Below are 23,503 nucleotides of genomic sequence, written 5' to 3'. Positions count from 1 at the left end.
GGGGAGACATGATTGAGACGTTTAAGTATATCACTGCTCGTATTGAGGTAGAAGATGATATTTTCTTTCTTAGAGGACCCTCGGCCACAAGAGGGCACCCGCTGAAAATAAAGAGCGGGAAGTTTCATGGCGACACCAGGAAGTACTTCTTCACCGAAAGAGCGGTTGACAATTGGAATGAGCTTCCAGCACAGGTGATTGAGGCCAGTAGCGTGCCAGATTTTAAGAACAGATGGGATGCTCATGTCGGATCTCTAAGAGGGAATGGGACATCAGAGTGCGATCTCTTAAAGGGTAGCTAGGAGGGTGGGTGGGTCAATAGAGTGGGCAGACTTGATGGGCCTTGGCCCTTTTCTGCCGTCACTTTTCTATGTTTCTAAGAGCATGGGTCCAAGCCCCGAATCCTGCGGCACTCCACTTGTAACTCTTTTCCAGTCTGAGTATTGTCCATTTACCCCCACTGTCTGTTCCTATTTGCCAACCAGTTTTTAATCCACGTGAGTATTTCACTCTGAATTCCATGGCTCACAATTTTTCGAAGTAGTTGTTCATTCGGAACCTTGTCAAATGCCTTTTGAAAATCCAGATATGTAATGTCGACCGGGTCATCCTTGTCTATCTGCCTGTTAACTCCCTTGAAGAAGTGCAGCAAGTTCGTCAAGCAAGATCTTCCTTTGCTAAAGCCGTTCGTCAAGCAAGATCTTCCTTTGCTAAAGCCATGTCAAGGTAATCAAAGATACGGTCCTTAATCAGCGCCTCTACCATTTTTCCCAGTACCGAGGTTAGACTCGCCGGTCTGTAGTTTCCCGGATCTCCAATCGAACCTTTCTTGAAGATCGGCATAACATTCAACATTTCCTTCCTGATTAAATTGACAGATTGTCTATCAGTTGAAGCAGTTCAGCTATAACCCCTTTCAGTTCCTTGATTACCCTCGGATGGATTCCGTCTGATGAGGACCAGCCAGCATGGCTTCAGCAAAGGTAGATCTTGCTTGACAAACTTGCTACACTTCTTTGAGGGAATAAACAGGCAGATAGACAAGGGTGGTCCGGTCAACATTATATATCTGGATTTCCAGAAGGCGTTCTACAAGGTTCCGCATGAACAACTACTTCGAAAAATTGCGAGCCATGGAATTGAGGGTGAAATACTCACATGGATTAAAATCTGGCTGGCGGATGGCAAACAGAGAGTGGGGGTAAATACTTGGACTGGAAAAGTGTCACTAGTGGAGTGCCGCAGGGTTCGGTGCTTGGACCCTTGCTCTTCAACATATTTATAAATGACCTGGAAATTGGTCGAAGAGCAAGGTGATTAAATTTGCAGACGATATGAAGTTATTCAGAGTAGTGAAGATGCAGGAGGATTGCGAAGACCTGCAATGTGACATACACACACTTGAGGAATGGGCTGCGACATGGCAAATGAGGTTTAACGTGGATAAGTGTAAGGTGATGCATATCGGTAACAAAAATCTTATACACAAATTTAGGATGTCTGGTGTGGTACTCGGAGAGACCCCCTCCAGGAAAGTGACTTGGGAGTACTGGTCGACAAGTCGATGAAGCTGTCCGTGCAATGTGCGGCGATGGCGAAAAGGGCGAACAGAATGCTAGAAATGATTAAGGGGATCACAAACAGATCGGCAAAGGGTATCATACCACTGTACCGGGCCTTGATACGCCCTCACCTGGAATACTGCGTCCAGCACTGATCACCGTACATGAAGAAGGACACGGTGCTACTCGAAAGGGTCCAGAGAAGAGCGACTAAAATGGTTAAGGGGCTGTAGGAATTGCCATACAGTGAGAGATTGGAGAAACTGGGCCTCTTCTCCCTTGAAAAGAGAAGACTGAGAGGGGACATGATCGAAACATTCAAAATACTGAAGGGAATAGACTTAGTAGATAAAGACAGACTGTTAACCCTCTCCAAGGTAGGGAGAACGAGAGGACACTCTCTAAAGTTGAAAGGGGATATATTCCGTACAGACGTAAGGAAGTTCTTCTTCACCCAGAGAGTGGTAGAAAATTGGAATGCTCTTCCGGAATCTGTTATAGGGGGAAAAACACCCTCCAGGGATTCAAGACAAAGTTGGACAAAGTTCCTGTTAAATTGGAACTTACGCAGGTGTATCTGGACTCCTTTAAGAGCACTGGTCTTTGACCTGGGGGCCACCCGGATCATCATGAGCAGTCTGCTAGGCACGATGGATCACTGGTCTGACCCAGCAATGGCAATTCTTATATTCTTATGTAATACGCTTTGAAATATTTGACGATGCGTGCACGTCAAATTTTAATAACAACTTGAAAACTTGAATCAGCCCCCCCCGGACACGGATTGGATCCCTCACAGATCGCATCGGATCCATGCCCTTAGTGAATCTAGTCCTTGGTCTTGCAGGGGCCCTTTCCTCCATATTTCAGAGAATGGAGTTTTCTTTTGGATGGCTCCTTCCTGCTGGCTGAACATGATTTTGGTTTTCCTGATCAGCCTAGATGTGTGTTTGCCTGACTTTCAGCCGACAGGTTCCCAGTCACAGGATTGCCTGTTGAAGAAACTGGATGTGCGCAGAGTTCTTCTGCGTTACTTAAGGTCACCAACGAGTTTCTTCTTTGTCCATTTGTTTGTGCTGAATCATTCCGTTCAGCAGGACGCTCCTGCTTCAAAGGCCTTGTTTCCAGATGGCTATGTAGGGACCATTTCATGAGCTCACATTCTTGCGGGGACTTGATCTTGTGTTTCAATCCTGTTTGTTGTGGAGATTTGCAGGCCAGCAACGTGGTTTTCTCTTCGCATGTATGCCAAGTTCTACAGAGTTGGTATGGTGGCAAGACAGGACTTCGCTTTTGGGTCCTCGGTCTTACAGGTGGCGCAGCAAGCCCACCCTATTTTTTTGGGAGGACTGCTTTTGTACGTCTCTACTGTCTAGAACAGGGGTGCCCAAAAGGTTGATCACGGAGCCCATCCCAGGCTCCGTGATAGACTTGCATTGCATTCGCTTTCTATCTGCTTCCCTACACGGTTAACAGAAGCGCTGGGCCGACCAGCTTCCCCCCTTCGACGTCAATTCAGACGGGATTGGCTAGCCCGGAACTTCCTCTCCGACGTCAGAATTTACGTCAGGGGGAAGGCTGGTCGGCTCAGTGCTTCTGTTTACTGTGTCAGGAAGCAGGGAGAGCTCACAATTTGGCAGCGGGCAACTCGGGGGCCTGTTCCCCAATGGCGGTGGCTTGGGAGAGGGCAGGGAGAAAGAAAAACAAAGAAAGGTGGCAGGCAGGGAGATAGAAAGAAAGAAAGGAGGGACAGGGAGACAGAAAGAAAGAAGGGAAACAGAAAGAAAGAAAGGGGGGACAGGGAGACAAAGAAAGAAGGGAAACAAAGACAGAAAGAAAGGGGAGGAGGACAGGGAGAGAGGAAGAAAAAGTTGGGGGGGAATAAGGTCTGGAGGAGAGGGAAGCATACAGGAGGCTGAAAGAAGGGAAGAAATATTGGATGCATAGTCAGAAGAAGAAAGTGCAACCTGAGACACATGAAATCACCTGACAACAAAGGTAGGAAAAATGATTTTATTTTCAATTTAGTGATCAAAATGTTTCCGTTTTGAGAATTTATATCTGACGTTTATATTTTGCACTATGGCCCCCTTTTACTAAACTGCAATAGTGGTTTTTAGTACAGGGAGCCTATGAGCGTCGAGAGCAGTGCAGGGCATTTAGAGCAGCTCCCTGTGCTAAAAACTGCTATCGCGATTTAGTAAAAAGGGAGGGGGTATATTTGTCTATTTTTGTATAGTTGTTACTGAGGTGACATTGCATAAAGTCATCTGACTTGACCTCTTTGAAAACCTCCCGGAATATAAATGATAATTAACATTTTCTCTGCATAGTGTGCTTTGTGTTTTTTTAAAATTTTATTGTTGGTAGATCATTTTGATTTGGTCATTTTAAAAGTTGCTCACAAGTCCAAAAAAGTGTGGGCACTTCTGGTCTAGACGTGCAAAGGATCGAGTCGGTTCAGCGAACGGCCACCAGGATGGTCGTGGGGCTCAAGGATCTCCCATATGAAGAAAGACTACAGAAGTTGCGACTGTACTCACTCGAGGAAAGAAGAGAACGGGGAGATATGATCGAAACGTATAAATACATCACGGGACGCATCGAGCCAGAAGATGATATCTCCTGGCCCATGGGTCCCTCGACCACCAGAGGACATCCGCTGAAAATCAGGGGAGGGAAGTTTCACGGCGACTCCAGGAAGTACTTCTTCACCGAAAGAGTGGTAGATCATTGGAACAGACTACCACTCCAGGTGGTAAAGGCCAGCAGCGTGACGGATTTTAAGAATAAATGGGATACTCTTGTGGGATCTTTAAGGAAGTAAATTCAGGGGGGGGATACTTGGAATGGGCAGACTTGGTGGGCTGTAGCCCTTTTCTGCCGCTTTTTTCTATGTTTCTATGTTTCTAGAATGTCTCACTTATCGCACTGGAAAAAGAGATTATATATTTACCCTGCTAAGCTCTTTTCCAGTAGATAGGTGAGACATTCTAGACTCCTGCTCAGTATTTACTGCGCCTACTTGCAGTTTCGAGCTGTTTATGCCTTTCCAAGCTATTTCTTGGATACCCGTGGGTTGGAAAGAATTTGGATATATGTCCACTCCCATTGTTCTTCCCTTACTTGTTCTCTTTTATCAGAATACTGTAGTTCTTACCTTTTTCCTTCTGTTTTCATTTGTCCATGGTTTAAGTTTTTGGTTGTACTAACTGTCCCCAATGATGTCATGTAATGTTGTTTTAACCTTGTTTTACTGTCGATGTATGTTGCATAAATTTTTATTATTATTGTACATCGCTTAGAAGTTTGATTAGGTGGTATAAGAAATTTTAAATAAACTTGAAACTATTGGGGAGTTGTTTCTCAGCTTCTTTGAAGTCGGTGTTGGTATTTCCCTTTACTGTTGATTGAATTCTTGAGCAGAACAATTGGTTTGAGCCTGTTACTACAGGTACCCTACTTCATGTATATTCAGTGCTCCTCGGTGCTTGAGTACTAACAGTAGAGGGCGCTAAACTGATCAGTGAAGTACTGTAGAGGCAGAGTGAAAACTCCAGAGTAGATTCCTTCTGCAACCGTGTGACTAAAGGGAAATAACCCTACTGTCTAGAATGTCTTGCTTATCTGCTGGAAAAGAGCTTACCAGGGTAAGTACATAATGTTATGCTTGAAATGATTTGCATTTTATTACTAGTGAATAGCCATGGGCCTTGTGGTCTGTAAAGGAGCAATAACCCTATGGTGCTGGAAAGATGGTCTTTTTTATCTTGAAGCTCACATGCCATGTATTCATGTTGATGAGGCTTTTGTAAATCAAGGCTAGTCTTCCTTCTCTTTTGACTTGTCTGGGTGCATGTAATATGCTGTATCCATCAGGACAGAGATGAGGAGTCTGTTCATCTCGTTTAGCCAGGTCTCCTTGAATAAGACTAAACCAATGTTATTGTCAATGAGTAGTTCTTTTATTTATAGTTTTGCAAGTTACATTGCATTGACATAGATGCATGGCATTGGAGTGTTTGCTTTTGGCTTGTTGATATGGTTGGTAATACTAATTGGGAGTAATTTGTTGTGCTTTCTGATTTTTCTTTTTGCTTTTATGGTGGTATGTATAGTGCAGGGGTCTCAAAGTCCCTCATTGAGGGCCGCAATCCAGTCTGGTTTTCAGGATTTCCCCAATGAATATACATGAGATCTATGTGCATGCACTGCTTTTAATGCATATTCATTGGGGAAATCCTGAAAACCCGACTGGATTGCGGTCCTCAAGGAGGGACTTTGAGATCCCTGGTATAGTGGGTATCTGATTGGAAGAAGGAGTTATATCTAATAGAAATTGCCTTTGGGTATGATGAGCTATTTCTTGTTTGGATTTTCTTTGATTGGACTAGTGAATTAGAATAGTTTGGAAGGACATGCCTTGGGTTTGATCCAGGGTTGTTAGGCAAAATAGAAACATTGCTACATAGCAATTTCATTTACTTACAGTTGTAGAGGGTCGCTCTTGATGAGATGAGAGAACTTGTGACTTTAGTTTCTTGTAGTTAAAGAGGAATGTTACGAGCAAGAGCTGCTTGTAGGTTTCTTCTGGTTGCTGCTGAAGTCTCTGTGCAAAGGAGTGTGTCTTAGGCAATGTGCCGAACGTTGGTGCAGTGCTTAAGTAGGCACCACACGGATTGCTAGGAGGAGTGGTGCAAGCTTCCACATTGGACTCCTTGGGCTGGATGGGGGCAACTCAATGGCATTGAGCTGTTTTTGAGGGCTTACTTTGGCTTGATCTGCTCTCTCAGCTGGGGCTGCATGGATTGCTGGGAGGGGAGACGGGGCAGCGCAAGCTCCCATGCCAGACTCCTCAGACCTGGTCAGCGCTGGAGTAGATTTTCAAAGTTAGATTTTATATTATTTTATTGATATACCATTTGATATATTGCTACATTTTTTCAGATTTACTAAACATTCATTTTTGTATCCATTTGTTTTTATATGTTTGTATGTCTTCAGGCTCTTGAGGCAGGCCTTGTGACCAAAACAGGGCTTGTCAAGTTATTTCACTTTATTCATAGAAACTTTTGCATTAAACATTTGGCTTTCTCAAACATCCTTTTTGACTCTGGTCATCAGTTGTCTCTGCTGTTGGTTTGTTCAAGTCACTTATCCCTACATTGGCTCAGGTACCAAGATTGTGAGCTCACTAGGGACAGAGATTACACCTTCTTTCCTGCATATAATATGTACTACATATGTCTAGTAGCACTACAAAAATGATTAATAATAGTATTGTTTGCATCATATCTGATGTGCTTTTTCTCCTTTCATTAAAAGGCATGGTCATGCAAATGTGAATATTTGTTTTGGGGACAATCTCTCAGAGGCAGTCAGAATTGTTACTTTAGAATGCCTTGCAGTACCATCATCCTTGCATAAGCTTGATGAGAGCTGGACAGAATATAACCTTGCCCAAGAGATGATTCGACTGTGCAAAGATATGGTAAGATTTTGATTATTTCTGTAAAATAAAAAATGAATTAACTCTTGAATTCTAGTGTAAAAGGTATACGAGTCTTGAACCAGTGGGTTAGTCACCTCTAGTCGTGAGTTGCGTAGAAGTGAAAAGGTTCTGCTAACCTTTTCAGAATATGACCTCACAACAACAACCCAATTGCTGTATATAATATAGGTTTATTGGTAATAGATAAAAGTTAGCTTACATGGAACAACAAAGTATAGCAAATTGAGCCAATGGATGACGTACAGAGTAGCTGGCTTCTGTTATGAATCTATCCTGAAGCTTAAGCCAGCCAGTATGCTACTTAGTTCAGTAGCCTAGAGTACTACCTAGTTACAGATTACATACTCACTTTCTATTGGGTTGACACATCTATCATATCTATTGATTGTATAGTCTGCATATTTATCTCGGAGCCATATTGAAGCATGATGTCACCTAGTGTCAAATCTGACATTTTTATATTCCCATGACAATGCATTCTTAATACTAAGTTCAATAATTTCTGAGAGTAGGTCCCCCTCTTCCCTGAGCTTCATTGTCATTCTGTCAGCTGTTCAGATAACTGTTGGTAGGACATCTTAGAAACATAGAAAAATGACAGCAGAAAAGGGCCACAGCCCACCAAGTCTGCCCACTCTAATGACCCACCCTCCTTACTTTATCCCCCTAGAGATCCTACATGCGTATCCCATTTCCTTTTAAAATCTGGCACGCTACTGGCCTCAATCACCTGCAGTGGAAGTTCATTCCAATGGTCAACCACCCTTTCGGTGAAGAAATACTTTCTGGTGTTGCCATGAAATTTCCCGCCCCTGATTTTCAGCTGATGCCCTCTCGTGGCCGAGGGTCCTTTAAGAAAGAAGATATCATCTTCCACCTCGATACGGCCCGTGATATATTTAAACGTCTCAATCATGTCTCCTACTAGAGCAAAAATGAACCTCTCACATAAGCATATTGTTTCTGCTGACAGGGAGAGAGATGTTTTTTTCATTATTCAGAAACCTGCATTCAATAGCAAAATGTCTCTCTTAAAATTATCCTCTGGGGGTCTCATAGGGGTTTCACCTTTATATTCATGAAGGTCTTACTCCTGATTCTCCCTCAGAAGGCAACTCCAATAGTGAGTTGTGTAGAAGGCACCTACATTTTTTTTTCTTGGCTCCGTCTCCTGCATCAGAAGGCTATGCTGTAGCCCCTCGGTTTCCCTTGCTGAGTCTGAGGTAAGTACTCACGTTGCAGACAGTACTGTAGGGGACAAACTAAATCAAACGGGAAAATCTCCATGGAGATCAGGCAAACATAGTGTATGGAGGGCTATGTATGTTAATGCCTACAGTTTGGCAATAAAATTCTGGAATTGGAGATGGAAATGAGGAATGCCGACTTAGATGTGGTGGCAATATCTGAAACCTGGTTCACAGATTCCCATGGGTGGGATATGGCTATACCAGGATATAACTTGCTCCGTCGAGACAGAGAAGGTAAAACCAGAGGAGGGGTAGCAATATACATCAAAGAAGACATCAAAGTTACCAGAATCACAGATGCCAAGTATACCGGAGAATCCTCTGGGTGAACCTGGCCAGGGGAAATGACAAATGCCTCTACCTTGGTATTGTATACAGACCTCCAAGACAACAGGATGACATAGACAAAGAATTAATCGAAGACAATGAGACCATCACTCTGCGTGGAGATATTGTACTGTTGGGGAATTCAATGTGCCTGATACAGATTGGAACAAACTTTCCGCTACGACCAGCGGCAGCAGAAGGCTACTAACCGCCATAAGGGTAGCACAACTCAAACAGATGGTATTGGAGCTCACTAGGGATTAGACAATTCTGGACCTAATACTCACCAATGGAGATAGCGTCACAGAGGTCTCTGTAGGTGATGCGTTGGCCTCCAGTGACCACAACATGGTATGGTTTCACCTCAGGAGGGGTTTCACTAGGTTAAACACATCCACAAAAGAGAAATAAAAAACCCCAGTGATTCTCCGCGGAGATCTCAGAACTCATAAAACAGAAGAAAAGAGAATTTGTATCCTACAAACAATCGCAACGACTGGAAGCTAAAGAAGCCTATCTGGTGAAATCTAGAACTGTTAAAACAGCGGTCAGAGATGCCAAACTTTGGATGGAAGAAAATTTAGCTAAGAATATAAAAAAAGGGGATAAATCCTTTTTCAGATATATTAGTGACAGAAAAAGGAACACAGACGGGATAGTGCACCTAAGGAAATCTGACGGTAACTATGTGGAATTGGACTCTGATAAAGCCGAATTACTCAACGAATACTTCTGTTCAGTCTTTATCCGTAAGGCGCTGGGATCTGGTCCACAGCTGTAGACAAGGGAGAGCTCAGAAGACCCATTCCAGAATTTTGAATTTACCACCAGCAGTGTCTACCAAGAACTATCAAGGCTCAAAGTGAACAAAGCCATGGGACCGGATAAACTGCACCCCAGAGTACTTAGGGAACTGAGAGATGTCCCGGCAGAGCTGTTAGCTGCGCTCTTCAATCTTTCCCTAAGTATGGGAAAAGTCCCATTGGACTGGAAAACAGCTAACGTCATTCCGCTTCACAAAAAGGGATGCAGATCGGAGACTGCAAATTACAGACCGGTAAGTCTCACATCAATACTGTGTAAACTGGAAACATAGTAACATAGTAACATAGTAGATGACGGCAGATAAAGACCCAAATGGTCCATCCAGTCTGCCCAATCTGATTCAATTTAAATTTTTTTAAATTTTATTTAATTTTATTTTTTAATTTTAATTTTTTCTTTTTAGCTATTTCTGGGCAAGAATCCAAAGCTTTACCCGGTACTGTGCTTTGATTAAACACAAGCTAGATACGATTCTGAATGAAGAGAGGCTGAGTGATCCCCACCAGCATGTATTCACAAAAGGAAGGTCCTGCCAATCCAATCTAATCAGCTTCTTTGACTGGGTAACAAAAATGCTAGATATGGGAGAATCCCATATCTGTATTTGGACTTCAATAAGGCTTTTGATAGTGTCCTACACCATAGGTTATTGAACAAGACGAGTTTGTTGGGACTAGGCAAGAAAATGACTGCATGGGTTGGAGACTGGTTGAGTGGCAGACTTCAGAGGGTAGTGGTAAATGGTACTCCCTCCGAAACGTCGGAAGTGATCAGTGGAGTGCCGCAGGGCTCTGTCTTGGGTCTAATCCTATTTAATATCTTTGTACAGGACCTGCCTTTGGGACTTTGAGGTAAAATTGCATTATTTGCCGATGACGCTAAACTGTGCAACGTAGTGGGCAAAAGCACAGTGCTCGACACTATGACGCAGGACCTACTTTTATTGGAACAATGGTCCACAATTTGGTAACTGAGTTTTAATGCCAAAAAGTGTAAGGTTATGCACCTTGGCAGTAGAAACCCATGCAGAACTTACACCCTGAATGGTGAGACCTTAACAAGAACTATGGCAGAACGGGACCTAGGAGTAATCATTAGTGAAGATATGAAGACTGCCAATCAAGCGGAGAAATCTTCATCCAAGGCTAGACAAATGCTGGGTTGCATCTGAAGTTTTGTCAGCCGAAAGCCTGAAGTTGTAATGCCGTTGTACAGATCCATCGTGAGACCTCAGCTGGAATATTGTGTTCAGTTTTAGAGGCCACATTATCAAAAGGATATGCTGAGAATGGAGTCGGTTCAGGGAATGGCCACCAGGATGGTCTCAGGACTCAAGGATCTCACATATGAAGAACGTCTAGGTAAGTTGCAGCTATACTCTCTTGTATCCGTAGGAGCTTCGTCAGCTGTAAACCCGAGGTCATAATGCCTTTGTACAGATCCATGGTGAGACCCCATCTGGAATACTGTGTACAATTCTGGAGGCCACATTACCACAAAGATGTGCGGAGAGTTGAGTCGGTTCAGAGAATGGCCACCCGGATGGTCTAAGGACTCAAGGATCTCCCGTATGGGGAACGGCTGGATAAGTTGCATCTCTATTCACTCGAGGAACGCAGAGGGGGGATATGATCGATACGTTCAAATATGTCACAGGCCGTATCCAGGTGGAGGAAGATATCTTTTTTATTAAAGGTCCCATGGCAACAAGAGGGTATCTGTTGAAACTCAGGGGTGGGAAATTTCATGGTGACACCAGAAAATATTTCTTCACTGAAAGAGTGGTTGATCGCTGGAATAGTCTTCCACTGGAGGTGATTGAGGCCAGCAGCATGTCAGATTTTAAGAAAAAATGGGATTGGCACGTGGGATCTCTTCAAGGAGGGAGTTAGGGGGTGGGACATTGGTATGGGCAGACTAGATGGGCCTTGGCCCTTTTCTGCCGTCAGTTTCTATGTTTCTATGTTTGAAGAACGCAGAGAGAGGGGAGACATGATAGAGACGTTCAAATATGTTACTGGCTGTATTGAGGTGGAAGAAGACATCTTTTTCCTTACAGGACCTACGGCAGGGGTAGGGAACTCCGGTCCTTGAGAGCCGTATTCCAGTTGGGTTTTCAGGATTTCCCCAATTAATATGCATTGAAAGCAGTGCATGCAAATAGATCTCATGCATATTCATTTGGGAAATCCTGAAAACCCAACTGGAATACGGCTCTTGAGGACTGGAGTTCCCTACCCATGACCTACGGTAACAAGAGGTCATCTGTTAAAAATCAAGGGTGGGAGATTCCATGGAGACGTTAGGAAGTATTTCTTCACTGAAAGGATGGTTGATAGTTGGAATGATCTTCCACTTCAGGTAATTGAGGCCAGCAACGTGCTCGATTTTAAGAAAAAAATGGATAAATATGTGGGTTGACTTCGAGGAAGTGCTTAGAGGGGAGGTTTCTTCGAGTGGGCAGACTTGTTGGGCCGATGGCCCTTTTCTGCCATCATATTCTATGTTTCTGATCTGCTCTGATTCTGGTTTATTAGTCTCCAGTTTTTATCCAGATTTTGAGGCTTCTGGTACTCCAGAGGTCCCCAGTGTTACTGGGGCAGCTTTGCCTAGGAGAAGAAACAGACTCTCTGGATCGGAAATCTAGCTGAGAGGGCTGATTTTGTAAGTTTGATGTTTGTGCAGATTCTTCAAATAAGCTTCAATCTGGAGTATTGCTGGTGGTGACGCATGGGGGTTTACCTTTACAGAGCACAGTTCCCCAGCGGAAAGCTTTACTGCAGGAACCGGAGGTTCAGTTAGAAAAAAAACTGTTGCCTGGGGGGTCAGGGTCAATATCTTTACTTCCTCATAGTGAATCCTAATAGAGGAGTCCGAGTCTCAGGTAGCTAACAGCCAAGAGTCTGTGGCAGTCCTAAACCAGGGAGAGGAACCAACAGTGTGCAGACTTTTCAATCCAGTGGGTTTGATGATGTCATTATAGTGCCTTTGTGGGAATTTAAATTTGGAACCCCCATAGACTTCCCCAGTTGAAATTTCGCTTATGAGCAGCTCCTAGATCTAGATCACATTTTTTCTTTCATGTGCATGAGGCTGATGGAGCACTGGAAGGTGCCAGAGGACCCTCCTGAGGGTTGCCAATCTATGACAAAATTGTACCTAATGGCTCCTGATTTCCAGCAGCTTTTTGCTCACCTAAGGTGGATTTGCTAGTTGTGCATACTTCACTTCCTAGTGGAAGATGAATGATACTAAAGGATACACAGGACTTGGTCCTTAAAAGATAGTGTGTGGCTTTAACTCTGGGTCTGATATCGGTGGCAGCAGCTTTCTTTGTGAGTGTGCCTGCCATAAGACAGACTCTGTCCATGGAGGAGAGCAAATACCCCCAGGTTTTTCTGTTGGGGTTGTATTAGATAGTAGACCACCCTATAAGATGATTTTAGGGCCATGGGCAAGGTGTCTGATTATTTTGTTTCGGCCTGAAGAATGCTCTAGATCAGACAATGGGTGGGAGATTCTGTTTCTATAGCTATTTTGAGCAGGCTGCCTTTTAAAGGACATATGCTATTTTGCAAGAGGTTGGACAATCTCATTGCCAGTGTGGCAGATCGTTGTCCTAAGTCATTGCCAGACAGTAAATCATATGCCTTAAGGGGGGGTCAAATCATGGTTCCTTTCATGGCTACAGGCGGTCTCACCATGCACCAATGGGCTCCTCTGCTCAGAGATCTAGACAGAGGTTTGGGGACTCTAGATGTCCTTAGGAGTCAATGCCCTGCTCAGCAACTATTACCATGAAGTCCCAATGATGCCAAGCAAGAACCCAACCTTTCCAGAATAAGAGGAATAATCTCAGATTACAAGGAAACCTGGGTGAGGATCTATTCAGACAAATGGGTGCTGGACATCATTTGAGAGGGCTACAAGCTTAAATTTTTTTTGCCCTTTTTGGGATTTCTTTGTAGATTTTCTGGCAGAAGATCAGAGAAAGCAGCCAAAGAGAGAATGACAGTAAAAAAGCTTTTGGATATCCAGGTTGTGGAGTCATACTGGATGCAGGATCAGGCTTGGGCAGATATTCAATGTATTTTATTGTGCTCAAGAAAGACTTAGACAATTGGAGGCCCATCTTGGATCTGAAGTCTGGCCATGAGCACAACAGGTGTTCAGAATCTAAATGGAGATCATGCATTCGGTTCTAGCCTCGGTGGCACGGGGGAATTCTAGCCTCGCTGGATTTGATGGCAGCCTACATATTCCCTTTTTCCCAGAAAACCATACTGAAGAGGCATTTCCAGTTTTTAGCACTCCCTTTTTGGTTTAGCAACAGTGCCTCACACCTTTACAAAGTTGATGGCGGTAGTTGCAGTGCATCTGCGCAAAAGAAGGATTCAGGTTCATCCATACTTGGTTGATTGGTAGATTAGAGCTCCATCCAAAGATGAAGGTCATACAAAGATGAAGGTCAGTAGGCAGTGGCACAAGTTGTCCAATTCCTGAAGGATCTGGATTGGTTTATCAATTTCTGGAAGAGTCATCTGGACCTGGTCCAATCCCTGGAGTATCTGGGGATCCTTTGCAAAAGGTCGTGTTTTCCTTCTGGAAGTTCACAAACTGAAGTTAAGATGCTAGATTTTGGAGATCCTGGCAAGGCCAGCTTCTATGAATTGGCACCACTTGTAGTTGCTGGGGTCCATAGTTGCAACCATAGATGTGGTACCTTGGCCTAAGCTCATCTATGTTCCCTTAGAGTGCACTATTATTCCACTGGCCTCTGTAAATGGATCTGCTCCAGAGGCAGTTATCATGGATGGCGGGAGCTCATCAAAGTCAGCACTGTTGTGGAAATGCTGTCCAAGGACTTACCTCTCCTCTTGAGTGATACTGATGATGGATACCAGTCTGTACGGCTGGGGAAGTCATGGCGAGAGTCACCCAGTTCAGGGCCGCCAGTTACCCTCAGAGAAACTAGTTCATCATAAGATTAGAACTGAGCACTGTTCGGCCAGCACTGCAGGCCTTTGAAAAGTCTCTGGAAGGCAAAGCGATCAGGGTTTTCTTGGACAATGCCACAGCAATGGCATATGTCAACAGAGGCACCAAGAGTGCTCAGTAAAACTGGAGGTCCAATTGTTTTGTTGGATGGAAGTCCACCTAGCAGTCATGTCGGCCGCTTGTGTAGCGGGAATGAGCAATGCACAAGTCAACTTTGTTGCTAGTCCCTGGATCCAGAAGAATAGTCTGTTTCTCCCAGAGTGCTTTCAACAAAATTGTGAAGTGTTGAATGCTGACAATCGACCTGATGGAGTCAGTGACAACAAGAAAGTCTCTTGGTGTACTCCAGCTGGTGATTTGAGCTGGGAAGTGCAGGTGTAGACGCCTTAGTCCAGTCTTGTGGTGCCAGATTGCCTACTTTGTCCATGGTACGTGGATCTAATGCGGCTACAATGGGACAGATGTCTCAGACTGCCTTACTTCCAACATTTCTGTCATAGGGCCTAATTGCTCCGGAGGATCCGGAATGCTTTGGTCTTATGGGTTGGCTTTTGAGTGCGCATCCTTAGCACAGAAAGGATACTCAGCAAGAAGCCAGTGACTGTTGTGGCTGGCTTATGTTAAGTATTGGAAGATTTCTCAGCGCTGGTGTACGGATCAGACGGCGGAGCCATACACGGCTCCTATATCTGTAATTCTGTTATTCCTTCAGGATGGTCTTGAAAAGGGCTTTGAAGTTGGTTTTCACAAGTTGTAAATGATGAACCTCTTGTACTTTAGAGCTTGAGTGGAGAAAGGGTTCCTAGCTTTCTATCCTGACATAACCAGATTATTGAAGGGAGTGTTGCTATGGCATTTTCCCATGTGACAAACATTCCCTATGTGGAATCTTAATACAGTACTCTGTTATCCAGTGCCCATGGGGATTGGTGGATGCCAGATAACTGTAGTTTCTGGTTGCTTGAGAGTTACTGGAAAAATTGTTTTGTCTCCCTTTCCACCTCTGTCTGTTATCCTCCTATGCCAGCTTGTACCAGCATTTGTTCTTCCCTTCTTTCTGGATCACTTTCTCTCCTTCCATTTATGGTTCCAGCATCTATCCATCTCCCCATCCCTGCCTTTCGCCCTGCAAGACCAGTATCCCTTACTCTGTCCCCTACCCCCACACACTTATGGGTCCAGCATCCATGGCAGTTGGTCCTGACAACACCTCTTCCTCCTTCCCTCTGGTCTCCGAAGCAGCAGGCAGCCAGTACTGATAAACCTCCCTCCCTCCCTCACCCAAAGCAGCAGCAGCCAGTGAGCAGAGGCAGCATCATAAACAGGCTGCTACTGGCCAGCCCTGGCAGGGCCTTTTCTCTGCCTTGTCGGAAGTGATGTGGTAAAGACCCTTTTGGGACTGGTCAGAAGCAGCCTGTTTATGGCATTGCCTCTGCTCACCAGCTACCGCTAATGCTTTTGGTAAGGGAGGGCAGGGATTGTCAGGACCAACACTGCTGCTTCGGGGGCCAGAAGGAGGAAGATTTGTGCCTGCCTTTGGTGCATCGGGGGCTGGAGGGAGGGAGATTTGTGGCTGCTACTGATGCTTTGAGGGTTGGAGGGAGGAGGGTAGTGCTGACTGATTCAGGAAAAATCTTTTCGATTCGATTTTTGCTTTTTCTGCCCAATCGGGCTTTTTTTTTAAAAAAAATATCCAGGCAGGTTTATTTTGTAGCCTCTTCACCCTCCCCCCTTTGTCCTCTCCACCCCCCTTGCTGGCACTGCAATATAAACAAAATAAAAAAAGACTTTTCTTCTCTGTTAGGTCCTAGCTCATTGTCGCTGACTAACACCAGCTCTGACAGGATGCACATTTCAAATCTGACATGACATATAATCACAAAATAGAAAATAAAATTATTTTTTCTAGCTTTTATTGCCTGGTAATTTTATTATTCAAATCATGTTGGTCCCAGGTTCTGGTTTCTGTTTGTCTTCTGTTAACTTGCTCGCCAGAGTCTCCTGCCTATTTGACATTTTCTTCTTTGTGCTCATCATTCATTTTCCATCTCTGTACCTTACCTTCCACTGCCATATCCAAATCTCTCTCTCTTTCTCTCTCTCTCTCTTTCTTTCTCTCTCTCCTTCTCTTTCTCTCTCTCTCTTTCCTTCCTTCCGGTCAAACCTCTCTATTCCCCTCCATGCAGCATCTCTCTGTTCCTTCCCCTCCTTCCCACCCTTTTAATTTTTATTTTAACTTCACAGGTCTCTGGAATGACCTTACTATCCCGCTGCGGAACCTGAGCTCCCTCCATTTATTCCGCAAGCAACTAAAAACCTGGCTCTTCTCTAACATGTAATTTCTTTTTACCCCTTACTTTTCCACTCGATTTATAAACTTATGTAAACCTTTTCCTACCCTTTCTCATTTTTAAGTTCTTGTAAACCGTGCCGAGCTCTTCTTCCGTGGAGATGATGCGGTATATAAACTTAAGGTTTAGTTTAGATATATTTTTTTAATTTTCCCTCCCCTTAGCACCTTCTGATACAGCCCCCCTTCCCTGTTGTCTTTGTCCTGTCCATGTACTACCCCATTTTATTTTAAACTACTATTTTAGTATTGTAAACCGACGAGATACTTGCTGATGGCCGGTCTATCAAACTGTAAATAAACTTGGAAACTTGGTTGTGCAACATTTCTCTCTCTCTCTCTCTCTTCTCCATGCATATCTCCTTCCTTTCACCATATGCAAGATTTCTCCCTCAACCCTAAAATCTATATATGATCCATGATTTTATGACCAAACAGAGGAGAAAAGACCTCAATTCCCGGAATCAAGTCAATAGAAAGACACCAATCTGGGGTTTAGGGTACTATCCTAGGTCAAAAACCTCTGTTATCATTAATTTAATTTTTCCTTGTTTGGATCGTCTTTGGCCTCAAGTATACCTGATTTATCTTCCCCTGAGCTTCCCTCAGGTCAGATACCTAAACAGAAGGTTCTTGCATATTCTTTGTTTGTATTTCTGCCATATTAATGATAAGTTTTTGGGCTCTAATGTTAGAATTTTCCCAGATCTGGCTCAGAAAACCCAGAAGCGAAGGAAAGAATTCTTGGCCTTGAGGCCAAGAGTCCTCTTGGGCTACTTTTTTGGTTAAATTTCCAGCAAAATGTTACATTATCTATCAAAGTAAGAATTTTCTTTTCTTTTCTTTTTTTTTTTTTAAACCAAACAGCTTTTAGACTTTATTGGACCAAAAGAAAGGTTGGAATCTTAGTCCAATGATAAATGACCTGCCATCCGGCTGTAGCTAGGGTTACCTATTGCTGTTACGCTAATATAGAATTATTTCCAAACTGATGAAATTTTCCTTTCTTGATTATCAAAATTGTGGACTAAATATTAGTTAACACTTGGTTGTATAATTATGTGATTCTTTTTTTTTTTTTTTAATTTCTGATCTTTTTCAAGTTATGTATGCTTGATTTAAAATTGAAAAGGTTATAAATTAAAAAAAAAAAAAGAAGATTCCTGCGGTGGTCCTCAAGTTATCCAAGCATCAGTCCAAGGCAAAGCATGTTTCTACTGCCACCTCAGAGCCTATAGCCTCAGCAAGTGGTCCAGTTTCAGACTCGGATCCACAATTGCAGGCTTCTCTCCAGACCATCTTAGAGCACCAATTTGTTCAGTTACTGACCAAATACATGCCTGCCTCGACTCTGTTTCCTGCAGTCCAGCCTAGGCAATCGGCAGTCTCCCGCAAGGTTGAGTCCCTGGCTATGCCTTGAGCTGTGTCTACACACTCTATGCAAGGAGTTGAGTCTTTGCGAGTGTCTGGTCTGGAATCTACACACTCTATGCAAGGAGTCGAGTCTTTGCGAGTGTCTGGTCTGGAATCTATACACGCCATGCAAGGAGTCGAGTCTTTGCGAGTGTCTGGTCTGAAATCTACACACGCTATGCAAGGAGTCGAGTTTGCAAGTGTCTGGTCTGGAATCTACACATGCTATGCAATGAGTAGAGTCTTTGCGAGTGTGTGGTCTGGAATCTACACACGCTATGCAAGGAGTCGAGTCTTTGCGAGTGTCTGGTCTGGAATCTACACACGCTATGCAAGGAGTCGAGTCTTTGCGAGTGTCTGGTCTGGAATATACACACGCTATGCAAGGAGTCGAGTCTTTGCGAGTGTCTGGTCTGGACTCTACACACGCTATGCAAGGAGTCCTACATACGTTATGCAAGGAGTCCTACATACGCTATGCAAGGAGTCGAGTCTTTGCGAGTGGTCTGAAATCTACACACGCTATGCAAGGAGTCGAGTCTTTACGAGTGTCTGGTCTGGAATCTACACATGCTATGCAAGGAGTCGAGTCTCTGCGAGTGTCTGGTCTGGAATCTACACATGCTATGCAAGGAGTCGAGTCTTTGCGAGTGTGTGGTCTGGAATCTACACACCCTCATCGAGGCGCAGGTCTTCTTCTGCAGAAAAGCCTTTCTTGTCCAGGCCTCAACACAGACCTTCCAGCTCTTTGAGGCCTCCAACTCCTCGACTGAGGTCTCCGATTCCAGACCCCGAGTACTCAGCTGATTCCAATGCCTCCTGCAAGTCTGTGTATTATTTGGGTTACCAGTACTCTAGAGCAGCTTTGCCTTCCTTCTCCACTCAAGGTGCTTCGAGGTCATCAAGTCCTGCTCGAGGCCAGACTCTAGCAGATCAATTATCTTCCAATCCATCCCAGACCACCCTTCTTCTTCAGGAAGTTCAAGCTCTGCTTCATCTCCGTGCCATTGAGGAAGTTCCATTGGAACAGCAGAACAGGGGGTTTTACTCCTGTTAGTTCCTAGTTCCAAAGAAGATGGGCGATCTGCGGCCCATTCTGGATCTCGGGGCTCTCAACAAGTTTTTAGGCAAAGAAAAATTTTGCATGCTGTCCCTGGTATCCCTTTATCCCCTTCTAGATCTGAACGATTGGTTATGTTCTCTAGATCTCAAGGAGGCTTACACTCACATCCCCATTCATCCGGCCTCCCCTCAGTACCTCAGATTTCGGGTGGGAAATCTCCATTTTCAATACAGATTGCTACCCTTTGTCCTGGCATCATCTCCCAGAGTGTTCACGCAGTGCCTCGTAGTGGTAGCAGCAGCTCTAAGGAACCATGGTCTTCAGGTGTTTCCCTACCTAGACAACTGGCTCATCAAAGATTCAACATCTCAAGGGGTTATTGTAGTGACCCAATGGACTACATGGTTCCTACAAAGCTTGGGATTCGAAATCAACTTTCCCAAATCCCAACTTCAGCCCTCTCAGAATCTACAGTTCATTGGAGCTGTTCTGGACACTATCAGCAAGACACATGATGGTACTTCTAGGTCACATGGCCTCCACAGTACACGTAACTCCTTTTGCCAGACTTCACCTCCGAATTCCTCAGTGGACCCTGGCATCTCAGTGGACACAGGCTTGCGATCCACTATTTCGACACATTACAGTCACTCCTTCGTTGAGACAGTCTCTCCACAAGTGGATGCTCTCTTCCAATCTCTCCAGAGGTTTACTGTTTTAGATGCCACCTCATCAGAAGGTCCTCACAACAGATTCTTCGACCTAAGCTTGAGGGGCTCACATCGACGGTCTTCTTACTCAAGGCCACTGGTCCATCATGGATTGTCAGTGTCATATCAACCTGTTGGAACTCAGAGTGCTCTTCAATGCTCTCAAAGCTTTTCAACATCATCTTCGCAACCAGGTAGTCCTCATCCGAACGAACAACCAAGTTGCCATGTACTATGTCAACAAGCAGGGAGGAACGGGATCTCTCTCCCTTTGTCAAGAATCTCTGAAGGTTTGGGACTAGGCAATCCTCCACAACACCTTCCTGAAAGCTGTTTACATCCAAGGGGTGAAAAACTGTTTGGCGGACAAATTGAGTCGTCTTCTGCAACCACACGAATGGACACTCAATTCCTTGCCTCTTCATCACATTTTTTCTCAGTGGGGAACTCCTCAGATAGATCTCTTTGCATCTCCCCACAACCACAAACTGCCTCAGTTCTGCTCCAGGATATATTCTCCTCATCGCATCGAGGCAGATGCTTTTCTACTGGAATGGACGAATCTCTTCCTGTATGCATTCCCTCTCGTTCTCATGCCACCATGATTCTGATAGCTCCTCGGTGGCCGAGACAACCGGTACTCCCTTCTACCTCAACTCAGCAGCAGGGAGCCATACCTTCTACCAGTTTTCCCATCTCTGCTTACACAGAGTCAAGGATCACTACTCCTTTGCAACCTGCAGTCTTTACACCTGACAGCTTGGTACCTCTCAACATAACTCCTCTTCAGTTTTCTCAACCTATAAGAGACATTTTAGAGGCTTCTACCACTAGATAGTGCTACCACCAAAAATGGACTAGATTTTCTATGTGGTGCATCTCTCATGACATGGAGCCTCGATATTGCCTCCTTGGCTTCTGTCTTCGATTATCTTTTGCACTTGTCTACTTCTAGCCTCAAGTCTACATCCATTCGAGTCCATCTCAGTGCAATTGCTGCTTTTCATCAGCCTATTGAAGGGAAACCCCTCTCTGCTCATCTGGTGGTTTCCAAATTTATGAAAGGACTTTTCAATGTCAAACCTCCAGTGGTTTGGGATTTCAATGTTGTTCTTGCTCAATTGATGAAGCCTTCATTTGAACCAATATCTACGGCTCATCTGAAATATCTCACTTGGAAAGTGGTGTTTCTCATTGCCCTCACATCTGCTCAAAGATTCAGTGAGCTGCAAGCGTTAGTTGCTTATCTACCTTTCACAGTTTTCCATCATGACAAGGTGGTCCTCTGAACTCATCCTAAATTCTTAAAGTGGTTTCAGAATTTCATCTCAATCAATCTATTGTACTTCCAGTGTTTTTTTCCAAAACCTCATTCTCATCCTGGAAAATCAGTTCTTCATACTCTCCAACTGGATGGCTGCTTGTATATCGTTCTGCTATGCCCAGGCTGAACTGCATCTACAGTGTCGAGTCACAGCCCACAAAGTCAAAGCCATGGCGGCTTCAGTAGCTTTCCTCAGATCCACTCCTATTGAGGAAATTTTGCAAAGCTGCCACCTGGTCCTTGGTTCATACTTTCACCTCTCACTGTTGTCTGGATGTTTTCTCCAGACGGGATAGCCATTTTGGCCAGAGAGTATTACAAAATTTATTCTCCTAAGTTGCCAACACTCCCATCATCCCATTCTGGTTAGCTTGGAGGTCACCCACATGTGAGAATAGGCTGCCTGCTTGTCCTGGGATAAAGCACAGTTACTTACCGTAACAGTTGTTATCCAGGGACAGCAGGCAGCTATTCTCACAACCCACCCACCTCCCCGGCTTGGCTTCTTTGCTAGCTATCTGAACTGAGGAGACTCACCCTGTGCTGGGTGGGAAAGCAGTCGCGCTTGCGCAGTGCAGCAGATTTGAAACTTCTAAGTTTCTCCAAGCAAGTCTGCTTGCAAGGCTGTCCGCATCCAGGCTCCATGGATGACATCACCCACATGTGAGAATAGCTGCCTGCTGTCCCTGGATAACAGCTGTTATGGTAATTAACTGTAGTTTCGTGTTATTCTTCCCAATATGCATCACTTTGCATTTGTCTACATTAAATTTCATCTGCCTTTTGAAAGCTTTTGATAAAGTTCCTCATGAGAGACTCCTAACAAAATTAAAGATTCATGGGATAGGTGGCAAATTTCAGTTGTGGATTAGGAATTGGTTCTCAGATAGATAAGAGAGTAGGGTTAAATAGTCATTTTTCTCAATGGAGAAGAGTAAATAGTGGAGTGCCGCAGGGATTTGTACTTGGACTGGTGCTATTTAACTTATCTTATATAATAAAGCCCTAAGCGTGCATCCGTGATACGTAGGTCCGTGGCAGGTAGGAGTGCGCATGCGTGCTTAGGGTTCTATTAGCTTGGGAGGAAATACAACGGCCCCACACTCGTGGACACCAAGGTAATGTTCTGCGGTGTGGCTGGTGAAGTTATTTTTAAGTTCAAAGCCACCGGGGTGGCTCCTCACACGAGCCGCACCTGCATCGGAGAAGGCTTCCGACGCAGGCGGGGATTGTGAGAGAAGCTGCCGCTGCAGCTTTAAACTTAAAAATAACTCCGGCAAGGAACTAAGGGAGCCGTTTTAGCTGAATGCTGCTGGGAAGGGACAGGGGAGGTGGAATGCTGCTGCACAGGGATGTGGAGGGTGAGGGAAATACTGCTGCTGCACAGGGAAGTGGGGGAGAGGGAAATGCTGCTGCACAGGGAAATGGAGGGGGAGGGAATGCTGCTGCAGCTGCTGCACAGGGGTGGGGGAGGGAAATGCTGCTGCATAGGAAAATGGAGGGGGAGAGAATACAGCTGCGGCTGCTGCACAGGGAAGTTGGGGGAGGGAGGGAAATGCTGCTGCATAGGGGGCAGAGAGATAGACAGATAGAAAGAAAGACAGACAGCGGGATGGAGACAGAAAGAAAGGAAGAAAGACACTGGCAGGGAGAGAGACAGCCAGACAGACAAAGGAGGCCAGTGAGAGAGACAGCGGGAGGGAGAGAGACAAAAAGAAAGAGACAGATAATGCCCCTGGTGCAACCTCATGTGGAGTATTGCATTCAATTCTGGTCTCCTTTTATCAAAAAAGATATAGTGGCACTAGAAAAGGTTCAAAGAAGAGCGACCAAGATGATAAAAGAGGATGGAACTCCTCTCATATGAGGAGAGATTTAAAAGGTTAGGGCTCTTCAGCTTGGGAAAGAAACGGTTGTTGGGAGATATGATTGAAGTCTACAAAATCCTGAGTAGAGTAGAATGGGAACAAGTGGATCGATTTTTATTTTTTACTCCGTCAAAAATTACAAAGACTAGGGAACACTCAATGAAGTTACAGGGAAATAGTTTTAAAACCAATAAGAGGAAATTTTTTTTCACTCAGAGAATAGTTAAGCTCTGGAACACGTTGCCCGAGGTTCTGATAAGAGCGGATAGCATAGCTGGTTTTAAGAAAGGTTTGGATATTG

At 44.5% G+C, this 23,503-nt stretch overlaps 1 protein-coding gene across 9 annotated transcripts in view; it reads left to right on the top strand.

Moving 5' to 3' along the window:
* The window catches only part of STK31 (serine/threonine kinase 31), a 620,303-nt gene that overhangs the window by 304,920 nt on the left and 291,880 nt on the right, over positions 1 to 23,503 (top strand). For all 9 annotated transcript variants that reach the window (XM_033930854.1, XM_033930858.1, XM_033930859.1 and 6 more), the window contains one exon: positions 6,888 to 7,053. In XM_033930854.1, coding sequence (XP_033786745.1) covers positions 6,888 to 7,053 — 166 coding nt within the window. The remainder of the gene's footprint in view (positions 1 to 6,887; positions 7,054 to 23,503) is intronic.

The sequence above is a fragment of the Geotrypetes seraphini genome, chromosome 2 (assembly GCF_902459505.1).
Source record: "Geotrypetes seraphini chromosome 2, aGeoSer1.1, whole genome shotgun sequence".
Taxonomy (NCBI): domain Eukaryota; kingdom Metazoa; phylum Chordata; class Amphibia; order Gymnophiona; family Dermophiidae; genus Geotrypetes; species Geotrypetes seraphini.
The sequence above is the reverse complement of the archived record's forward strand: the minus strand, read 5'-3'. Positions and strand labels throughout refer to the sequence as shown.